Here is a 12,035-nt window from a genome sequence, read left to right as displayed (position 1 = left end):
AGTAGTGTGCCTGCCTAATGCTCATAATCCACATTCCACACTCACTATTGAGTCCACGCTGATGCCTAGCGATTCTCTGTGGGTGTCTGAGACGGTAACTTTATGGGAGTAGGAAGCAGTCACTCTCCTGAGGAGCTGTTGGGTGGTTTTGAATGCTGACCATGAGGATCACCGTCCAATGCATAACCCCTACACCACCAGGGCTCCTTCATGACCCACATCTCACTCCCTCATTTGAACATCTTAATAACCACTTCAACAGACAAGGCCTCACCTCAGCTGGAGTCGGTTTCTCATATTGGATGTGGAGGAGGGGGGGAAGAAGAAGACCACCCAATCAGTTCCTGCCATTAAAAACTGTTCCACAATTACCCCAAACTGACACTCCTACAAGGGTACTGTGGTAGTTATATAACCTGTTGTCAACTTGAGACTTAATTGTGAAGGGGTGGAGTTTAGCTTGCTAATCAGGTCACAGCTTGATGACCTCATTTGGAGTCACCCAGGAGATAAATAGCTTGCTGGAGGTGGGAGCCTCATTCACTTCCTGAGAGACATTTCTGTTGAGTCCTGGAGCCGCGGGAGTCACGTGGAGACCCCTGGCAGCACTGAGATGCTTACACCGCCACTGGATCCACAAGATTTTCCACCCACTGGCCTGTGATCTTCCTGCATTCCATGTCATTGGATGTGTTGCGTGAGTCTAAAGTGGAATTTAGAGATTGGCATTGGACATATGGGCTAATACCAGATTTATGAACTTGATCTGAACTGGGCTAGGACATTTTCTTAGTGTACAATTACTCTTTGATATAAAACTCTCTCTTACACACATAACAGTTTCCCTGGATTTGTTTCTCTACCCAGACCAACACAGGTCCTCAGTAAACTTTAAAGGAAATTCAAGTGTAGAGTGGGAGAGGGGTGGGGCCATGTCTGTCTTGCAAAAGGTGATTTCACTTCTACTGGAGGGTAATCCAAGTGGGGCAACCAGTCATTGGGCAAAATGTTCAACATTATGGGTGGTCTATATGCCCAGTATTATGTTCCCAATTGGGCACTTTTCACCTTATTTCTATCTAGCTCTTGGGGATCTAGACCGTATGCTATAGACAACTGGGACATTAGACTCTGTCTTTTGATGTATATCATTCATAGGCCACACAAGAAGGATCTAATTTGGAAGACCCACCAAGCAAACTGAACTTTACCTTAAACATACCTGTGGCAGATTAAAGGAACTGAAAAAAAACATTATGTAAAAAGTAAAGAAAAAAGGACATAAGGGAGATTATCTAACAGATGTGAAATGTAAGAAATTTATCTAAAGGAAGAAAACAAATAAAATAAAACCCCAAAGATATTTATCTCTCTAAAAGAAAAATCCATCAGAGATGGTCACATTGATATATCTGAGTAAGGTATATATTTTTCTAGGTTTTAAATTTTATTCCCTATGCCCACACTAAAAATCTTCACAGCACAGTGGTTAAAGCCTTAGCTGCCAGCCACTCTGCAGGAGAAAGATTTGACAGTGTGCTTTCATAAAGATTCTCAGCTTTGGAAACCCTATGGGGCATTTCTACACATTCCTATGGGGTCATGACAAGTTGGAATTCACTTGATGGCAATGAACTTGATGCCTAAATTTAAGAAGCAAAATAGTAAAGAGCATTCTAAATAAGTTATGTGGATCTTACAAAATCAGATGAAAGATAACATTTGTTTCACTTTGTCATTTCTATGCAGCCTTTCAAAAGATAGCATCCTACTCTGCGCTTGTCAATGTGGACAGTTCCCCAAAGTGAAAAGCCAGAACACATTGTTCAGTGATGTACACAAGTGATTAAGAAAGCAATCTAGCACCACATTATAAAGATAATAAGGTTTGATTTAGGGCATCTGAGTTACAGTCAATTAATATGGCCCTTTCAGCCATAATCCCTTATGTGAGATACTGTATTTCTGGACATCATATACCTGTGGCTACAGTCCTATTTTAAAGGGCATTATCTGCTAACAAAGAGGAACAGGATGAGATTAAGACTTGACCTTAGTACAGGGTTGGAACTGGGTCACACTCTTTGTTTAATGGTTATCCTGACTACTGTTACTTGTAAACGATGTTAAGGCAGTGGTTCTCAGCCTTCTTAATACTGTGACCCTTGAATACAGTTCCTCATGTTGTTGTGACCCCCAACCTACAATTATTTTCATTGCTACTTCAGAACTGTAATTTTGCTACTGTTATGAATCGTCATATAAAAATCTGATATGCAGGGTGTGTTTTCATTGTTACAAATTGAACATAATTAAATCATAGTGATTAATCATAAAACAATATATAATTATATATTGCGAGATATTTATTTCTAATTACAAATAAATGAAATGTTGCCTTGCAGCATGGTGTAGCATGGGTAACCATCTTCGTATGTGTGCGTATCTGCATATGGGCGGACCCATCTGGAGACAGACAGAGGAGAGTTGTCTCGGTTCCTAAGACTATTGGAAAGATGTGTTTTCCGATGGTCTTAGGCAACCCCTGTGAAAGGGTCGTTTGACCTCCAAAGGGGTCGCGACCCACAGGTTGAGAACCACTGTGTGAAGGAATGTTACACTATAGCTGAGAGGAGAGAAACTGCTTCTGGGGTGGCCTATGGAAAAGCTTGTCCAATTAGGAGTAGCAGGAGGCTAAGAATTACTGAAAACATTTTGCCAGAGGCCCAGGCCACTTATGCATAAGATATAGTCTGGGGGTGGAGAACATATTACTATATGTGGATCTCATTAAAAAGATGAAGGGTTCTAAGTTAAGTTGATTGTACTATTAATACTCAATATAATTTCCACCAAACAATCCCTCCCTGCATGGGTCTGGTAAGAAAGAGAAAATACTGATATGGTGTACCTGGGTGTAATTGTGAGGGGGATTCCTGCAATGCCATACTGCTGCATATAAAATGAGCCCTGTGCGAAGCAGGGACTGAAATTTCATCACCAGTAAGAGCCACGAGTTGGGCACATCCTCTGGACCCAACATCTTGCTGACCCCTTGCTGACCTTCAGATTTTGCACCGAACAGCACTCACCACCACATGTGAGAGGCATTTCCTCAAACTTTTGTGAGTTTCTGTGGAACACTGCAGCAATATGCAGAACCCAGAAACATGAGGGAATATACTCAAAGGAGAAGTGGGGGGAAATGAAGCTGAATAGTCGCATGGAAGAGTTAGACATTTGGAATATAATCAATCCCCAACTCTTTGGGGCTAGTTTGGTATTAATTCTCCTAAAGGAGATTACTAACACAGCATCTTACACAAATGTGTTTTGTTCTAGCCAAAAAGAACAGTGGTTTGAACCCACCAGCAGCTGTGCTGGAGAAAAGACCTAGCTATCTCCTCTCATACAGACCACCCACTGTCATTAAGTTGATTCTGATGAAAAGGATCCTACAGCTTACCGCACGACTAACTCTTAAATGAAAAGCTGGTCTCCATGGCTAGGATTTGAAAATGATCTTACTAAGATCTACCATCTCAAATGTCAATGGTCAGTTCAAAATAAATTCAAGCTTGGTCATTGTCTTGTGCAATTACTTCAAAAGGAGGGGGTAAAAGGAGAACAGAAAGAAAGAGAAGCTTGAGCATTTCATTGCCAATGCCATATATTTCTGGCAATACAAGAAAGAGGCTTATAATGCTGATAACCAAAATCTAGATGCAAAATGTGGAGTGATATAAAGATTAAACAGAAACCATTATGTGCGAGTGAGAGGTTAAGAAAGATACTGTAGTTCCAGGTCATTCATTCTCCAGAGGTCTTAGTATAACTAGGTAGGTATTGCTAAGTAGACATCATGAAAGACCACTGAAAGAGTAAATGAGATCATATATTGTAAAACCACAAATGGTTCTTGCTGATGATTATTAAATGTCTGCAAAAGTTATCTCTGATATTCCACCCTGGTCACAGTAAAATGAAGGACAACTTTTTCAGCCAGAACTGAAAAAGAATGTCAGAGATTTCTGGAGCAGACCTGCTAATCTTTCTGCAACCAATGTCTGAAGTAGTAGGTCTTTTACTCATGGAATTTAATTAGGAATATCATTAAATTGTCTTTTAAACTTAAGACAATTTTCTATTAGGACAACCTTGGATAATACAACTAGACAATCTTTATGTACAACTGGCTTCCATACTGATTAATTTTCTTGTAAAGATGATTACTTAATATCATAATCCTTTATGTGGGAAAATATGCCAAAAAACAATGTACTAAGTATACAGTTTATACTTACTTGCTTATAGTAGCAACTTTCAAATTGCACATCACAACTGTGATACTTAGTAACTTCTTGTCAACTTGAAGATACATAAAAATGTAGCGGTGGTCTTCAACCTGTCCATCAGGTCACAGACTGATGGTGCGCCCTTGTGTGTGTGGCCTTCCCATAAGGAGGGCCCTGGAACCTGCCCTTCTCTCTCTGCCTCACCTTCCAGCTGGCTGACCCTGACTGCTGCTAGTGCTGTGCCACTGATCCACAGGGTTGTGCCCCTATTGGCCTGTCATCTTCCTGCATTCTGTATCACTGAATGTGGCTGCGTGAGTCTGCAGATGGACTAGTATTGGATTTATGGACTTGAATTGGACTGGGCTGGGATGTTTTCCCGACAGATATAAAGCTCTTTCTTACACATAGTGTAAGATATAAAAATATAAAGCTCTTTCTTACACATAGGAGTGTTTCTGGATTTTTTTTCTCTAGTCAAACAGGCTAACACAGCAATCCATTAAAAGGGTCCTGAAATCAATGAAGTGAGTTGTAAGACAGGATTACTGTTAAGATAAAAAATGTTTCATTTTTGTAGATGTGCATGTGTATGTATATGTATGTGAATATTATGTGTTGAATTATGATTTAAAATTTACTTCTTCTTATAAGGTTACAGTCATAAAAGTCTTAAAGCCACTGGCTTAGATTTAGCAAGAAAAAAGTTTACTATAGAACCCTCAAACTCCAATGTTCATTCAATAAGTCTTCTATGAAGTATAAGATTAGCGAGTAGAGAATCATCAGACCATATGAAAACTGATACATCTCTTTTAATAACTTTTGAGACCTAACATTATGTGGAGAGAAGCCAAAAATGAACATATACTAATGATAATGTGGTATATTTCAATGTTAAAATACTTGATATAGTGCATATTCTCTATCCAGCCTTTTGACTGTACAAGCCTTACCTTTAAGTGTCTTTTGGTAAGAAGAGCATTGATGTCTCCAAAAAGAAATGGCAGATCTCTCTCGATTCTGCAGTTCACTTAGTCTTTCTGCTAGGCCACCTCTGTTTAAATACAATGTATTAGGTTTGGTTAAAGTATAAACTTTGAGATAGCTGAAACATTTATATTTAGAATCACCCCTAACCAGAAATAAACAGTAAAAAAAATTATAACCTATTTGAAATTATACACTCTTCCTAGAAGCCATATCCTCTTAGAGAAATATTTTTTATTTTCTTTTAACTTTTTTGGGGTGGTGGGGCTGGGGTGGTGGAAGGGTAGGGGATGGAGCTCAGTGTTCTAATTCTCAAAAATATAGTCTACACTCAGATCACTTTGTCTTCCCATTAGTTCACATAGTCAATAAACATTTATTATCTGCCACATGCTTTGCTCTTAGTCATACATGGAGGATTTCACAGTCTATTTGGCAAATAAATCATAAAGTGGGTTCAAAGTTGCAGTCAAGAAATACAATTTTCCCAAACTGTTGTTAGGTAGAATATTCAAATTAAGAACATTTGAATATACAGGATCATTGTTTTGGCAACAAAGAAAATTGAATAGCACAAACATACTCTGAGAATATTATTGCTATAAAAAGAAAACCATATTTATGATAGAAAGATGATTCATAACAGTAACAGAAAAACAGACACTTTGTAAGATCTCTCTCTCTCTCTCTACCTATGTTGACCAGAAAACCACTTGTGTTGAGACGATCCTGCCATCCTAACCTTCAAGTATATATAGTAGCACCCATCTGCTTGCCAGCTGCACCTTAAAATTTGGGGAGGGGGATCTTGTGGGGAATAACTTTTACTTGGGAAAACGTGACTGGGATGTGTCTCCAAATCGCAAGCATGAAGGCCTCCCTCCACAAGGGTCCCGGCCTCCTAGACTCCTTAAAGTATGAATGTAGAGAATTTGTTCACATACACTCTCTCCTGGTTCTCAGTTTCCAACAAAGTATGAAGATCCTATTTCCAAGCAAGGTCACATCACAACACAAGAATTAGAACATCAAAACATACTTCGGGGGTGGGGCGGGGACTGAGTATGTCTTTCCTTTTCTCTAAGTCCTTGTTAATCCCTGGATCCCGTTTAAGCCAATACCAGCTATCGTCCTCTCGCTTTTTCCTGCCTTCGAATCCAAGACTCTTAAAAGGAGTGAGCTACAGAACTGTTTTCCCACTCCTCATGTCTCATATATTCTTTGGGCCATTACAACAGGCAATTCAATCCATAACAGTCGCCTTTTGAGGAAGTTTCCCTGAGACTTCTATTTAAAATCCTCCTCTCTTCCACTGAAGTTTCCATAACAAGTATTCCCCAAATACCAACCCACCGAACTTATATCAGTTCCCATCCTCTTTAATTCCCTTGACACAGAGATATGATAGATTCCCAAACCTGCGATCTTCATTAGCATGCTTAGACTTTCTACTGAATCTACATTTTTTCACTTTGTAACTTGTTGTTACTTTTATTTTTGTGGCACTGCCTCCTAAAAGTCCTTTTTTAACTTCTTCTAGAGTTTTTGTTTTAATTTAAGAACGAATTTTTATTTTTATTAAACAAAATTGGAACACTTGTCCTAAATAATAAATTCCAGGTTCCTTTCATGACCTACTTGGCCTGGTGGAATCCAAACCTTAACGGATAATCCAGCTTCACCATCTACCCTTCCTCCCTCAAACTTGACATTCTCTGCTATTCCATACGTACACCAATCTGATTGCTATGCATGACCCTTGGCTCTCTCTCTGCCCTGCTTCTTCGCATTTGTAACTGGTGCCATGGCCTGCTTGTCATCATACTTTTAAAAGTAATTTGAAATAGTATATATTTATTTCTATTCCCTTCTTTGGACTGTTGTTCACTTTTCACTATTGTCTAACACAATACCTAGAACACTGATATTCATTAAAATGAAGTAAACTAAAAAAAATCTCAACTATGAAAAGCAAGTCATGCAAGTTTGTTAAGAATTAAAGAGTGAATGCTCAACTTAGACAAATAATTCCATAAATCATTTCCAGAAGTTAGGCTCTTATTAACTGCCTATTGGAATGACAATGTTATTCTGCCAATTTTTCCTCAAGTAAACAAAGGATTAATCATAACATTTTAGTCATTTGGACTTTAGAGAAAGATGAAAAGAACTATAAAAGCATAATTTAACCTTATAGGCCTCTTCTTCTTGACGGAATCTTCCAGAGTCCTAGGAAGCGTACCGATCTGTTTCTGGGGTGTGCGTAGTGTGGTCTCTATAGATTTTACCCCATGTGCTGCTGTCCTCTCCATCACCTGTCTTACATCTGAACCAAAATCCACCTGGTTTTTGTGAGGGGATTCTGAGTCAATAAACAGTACATTATCTGACTCTTCTTCTTTTCCACTGTCTGATGAATACTCTAAAATTTCTGTAGAACCTATCTGCAAAAAAGAAAACAAATGAAAAAAATTGTAGAATTCTTTATTCAAAGTACATATTTGCATTTTCCTATTATTCCATTCTCTTATGCTTATTCTCTTCAAAGTATTTCAAATACACTCATTTAGTTTTATATTTTGACACAAAAGCTAAAAGTAACAAAATACAAGATTCAACATTTAAAACTGTATACCCAATGAAAAAAGATTAAAAAATAAGATAATCAATCCTAAGATAAACATTGATGCATTTTAACTATGGTACTGACAAAGAATACTGAATATACCATGTACTACCAGAAGAAGAAACAAATCTGTCTTAGAAGCTCCTTAGAAGAGAGGATGGTGAGACTTTGTCTAACATACTTCATATATGTTATCAGGATGGGCCAGTCCCTGGAGAAAGACACTATGCTTGGTAAAGTAAAGAGTCAGTAAATAAGTATGAAGACCTTCAACAAGATGGATTGACACAGTTGCTGCAACAAAGTTAAAAATTTCAAAAAAAGATTATAAAGTGGTGAACAACTAAACTACACAGTGTTGTGTTCTATTGTACACAGAGTAACTATAAGTCAGAACTGGATGGCACCTGACAACAATGACAAGTCCTGAGTAATTATCTCTACCCTGAATTTCTGCCAGAGAGGAGAGTCTAGTTTACTTTTGTCGAGGTTAATTAATATTTCCTAGGCAAGCTTATGATTTTATATATATATATATATTTGGCTTTGGGCTGTGGCCTACACTGTAACTGGCTTTTATCCACCTTTTAAAAATTGGTCAATCTACTTATGCAAACGAAGTAACTATATCCTACTATGCAAAGTATGTATCTATGGGCCATAGGAGGTTGGTCAATTCAGAGTCTGTGTGGGAGGGCTATGCCTTAAAATTGATCAGCTGTTTGTTGACATATGCAGGAAAATCCAGACTCTGCTAAGTAGAAGGAAGAAAGAAGACAGAGATTGAGAAAATAACCTCCTAGAAGAGTTATAACACTGAAGATGGCAAGAGATACAGGAGTCTTGCACAAGAACCATCAGTAAGTGGCTTGGAAGGAACTCTGCAATGGAGTCAGTGAAAAGATAAGCTACTGATTAAGAGAGTATTTTCAGCAATCATATACCCAACAAGGATCTACTACCATAAAACTTCAATAAATGAACAACAAAAAAGGCAAATAACCGACTCATATAATAAACAAAGAGCTTAAATAAACATTTTACCAAAGAGGACAGTCAGGTGTCAACTGCATTTATACAGAAGAACACTAGCCTGTGCAATCCAAGGATTGTAAATAATAAAATCCAGATGTATAGGAGAGAATGGTATCAGAGCTTAAATTCTGCTGGTTTGCAGAAGGTTATGGATGACAGTGGAAGCAAAATCTCATTTGCAGGGTCCCTCTGTGGATTAAGTCTCTGGCGAATTCCCTCTGCACGTAACCCAGGGAGGTGAATAGCCTTGCCATTGGAGAAAGGGCACTGGAAAGTGGACTATGACAGACACAGCTAGTTTAAAATGTAATCCCTTATCATTTGATCTCCCTTTTCATCATTTAAATTTTTTTTCAGTTTTTAGTTTCTGCTTTCTTTTCTATGTTCTGTCTAGTCTTTGTTGTTGGTTTATTATTTATTTTTGTTTGATCTTGTCTGAGTTTCTGCAGAGGAAATCCAGGACAGTTAGATCTATAGAGACAGTAACTGGATTGGTGATTGCCTAGGTGTATGGCAGGGAAGGATGCAGGGCAATGGGGAGTTAGCAATGAGTATGAGAAGAAAAGGGTCTAAAACTGGTTGTTGTGATGGTTGCACAAATCTTAATACGAATGAGTGATTAGACTGTATGATATGTGAGATATATGCCAATAAAACTACTTTAAAAATTTACAAACAAGGGAGATAGAAGATAGGGGGAAAATAAAAAGAAGACAGTCAATGACCATAAAGAACATGAAAAGATGCTCAGTGTTGTCAACAGAAAGAAGCCAGTGAGATATCACTGTAGGCTCACTGTGATGACTAACATTAAAAAGCAATAACAACAAAACAATCAAAGCCACAGAAAATAACAAATGGCCTTGAGTCCATGGGGCACTGGAACCCTCATACATTGCTAGTCGAATGCAAAATGGAATTATTGGGGAAAAGAATAATTCTTCAAAAAACTAAAAACAGGATGACTATATGACCTAGGAATTCCCCTCTAAGTATCTACCCCAAAGACTTGAAAGCAAAGACTCAAACCCGTCCATCGATGTCCACTGCATCACTGTTCACGCTAGTCAAAAGGCAGAAACAGGCTATATGCCCACCAACAGATGTGGGGATTAACAACATGGAGTCTATACACACGATGGAATACTACTCTGCCAGAAGGAGAAATGAAGTCTTGATACATTACATAATGGATGGAGCTTGAAGACATGATACTTGTCAAATCACACTGATTAACATTAGGGTTACACAGTCCAATATTTTGCTAGTTCTGTCAATAGGTTGTTCACGTAGAAAGCTGACTTGGGACCGCTACTGTGATGGTTAGTGCTATGTGTCAGGTTGATTGGATTATGATTCACAGTGGTTTGACAGTCATCACATTGATTGCTCTTCACTTGTCATTTTTAATTGTAATTTAATGTAATTGCCATCACCATATGATCTAATATTAAAGGCCAATCATTTCTAGGAATGTGGTACACCAAAAAAATTTGGGGAACTATGGTCTGTATGGGAATTAAGGATATTGTCCCAGAGCATACATTTCCAAACACATTTGGTTTACTGCTACCTTTTCCAGGAAAAAAATTTCAGTGACCTTGGAAATTAAAAACGTTGGTACTATAACCCATAATGCAGGATAAGGATAAGGACAGTGATCTGCTTTTGCAGTCCTCCTTGGAGCCCTGATGGCGTAGTGGTTACACGTTGGACTGTGGTCTGCAAGGTCAGCAGTTCATCCGCTGCGCTGAAGGAGATGGATGGGGCTTTCTACTCCTGTCAATAGTTGGAATCTTGGAAACTCATAGGGATTGTTCTACCCTGTTCTATAGGGTTGCTATGAGTCAGCATCGAATCGATGGCAATGAGTTTCTTGAATTTTGGATTATTTCAACATCCCACAGGGGGCAGTATCATCCACTTTGGGAAACACTGTTCTAGAGGAACAAAATCATAAACACAGTTCTCTGAATTGGTTCCTCGTAACTTTTAAAGACAGTGGTATATCTGCCTCCAGTGGTAAATACAGCACTGCAAATTGCTGACATAATGAAGCAATAAAACATGCACAATAACACCATTAGTAGCTCAAATATTTGTGAGACGCAAAACTCTATAGGAGTGCATATTTGATATTTTTCTATAATTCTATAAGAATAAAAATAGGAAGCTAGTTGGGTTTTGCTGTTTTGTTATAGTAATAATCTCAAAACTTCAGTCACACATCAAACAACACACAAACACACACACAGCGCCATTGAGTCAACCTCTATTCACAGTGACCCTGTAGGAGAGAGTGGAACTGCCCCCTTGGGTTTCTGATACTGTAATTATTCACAGGTGTAGAAGCCTGTCTTTCTATATAATGAGAGAGGCTGAATTACATCACCAGCTAAATTCCTAACCCTGGAATAGTGTCTGAAAATAAAGTGAGGGCTTTAATTGGGAAGAAATAAGATACTGAAATGTCAGATGGAGCTACATGAGCAGACAATCAGGAAGTTCGAGACACTGAGCTCCTTAATGTCACTGAATCACCCCTGCCAACAGAACTAGTCCTCTTAATCCAGTCTAACGTGATGTCTCCATATTCTGCTAAGCCACCTTTCCCAGTAAAGCTATTATCCCTCCCATCCCTGTCTGATGAGATTAACCCAGCTGTGCAGGAAGCGTCTTTGTTTAAGATATCATATAGGGCGGCACCTGGAATATGGACTAAAGCAGATGCCTTACAAAAAACATTGCTTACTGTCCACAAGACCTACCCCAATCCCTGCCACCCACTTATTTATTTTTTATTCTAGACCTCAACTATACTTAACTCCCAGTAAGCTCCAAGAAATGAAGTAGAGGTGATTCAGGAGGAGGTATACTATACCCCAAAAGAATTGCTTGCATATATTAGTGTGCATGTATGAGTTCATGGGAAAATGCAATTAAAAGATAAAAATTAAAACATAAATGTTATTTCTCAATATAAGCTTCCCCAAGGTCAAGACATTTTTGTAAGCAATGATGTCAGCCATTTCTACCAAACCAAACTCACTGCCAGCTAATTGATGCTGACTCATAGCAACCATATAGGA

The 12,035-nt window shown here is 38.4% G+C and overlaps 1 protein-coding gene across 1 annotated transcript in view; it reads right to left on the bottom strand.

Annotated features, from left to right (window-relative positions):
- Positions 1–12,035, bottom strand: part of SPIDR (scaffold protein involved in DNA repair) — a 223,570-nt gene that overhangs the window by 117,955 nt on the left and 93,580 nt on the right. Inside the window, exons 6-7 of the mRNA XM_075549645.1 lie at positions 7,476–7,729; positions 5,252–5,352 (exon numbers count right to left, since the gene is read on the bottom strand). Coding sequence (XP_075405760.1) covers positions 5,252–5,352; positions 7,476–7,729 — 355 coding nt within the window. The remainder of the gene's footprint in view (positions 1–5,251; positions 5,353–7,475; positions 7,730–12,035) is intronic.

This window comes from Tenrec ecaudatus, chromosome 5, assembly GCF_050624435.1.
Source record: "Tenrec ecaudatus isolate mTenEca1 chromosome 5, mTenEca1.hap1, whole genome shotgun sequence".
NCBI classification, from domain to species: Eukaryota; Metazoa; Chordata; class Mammalia; order Afrosoricida; family Tenrecidae; genus Tenrec; species Tenrec ecaudatus.
Note: the sequence above shows the minus strand (reverse complement) of the source record. Positions and strands in the feature narration are given on the sequence as shown.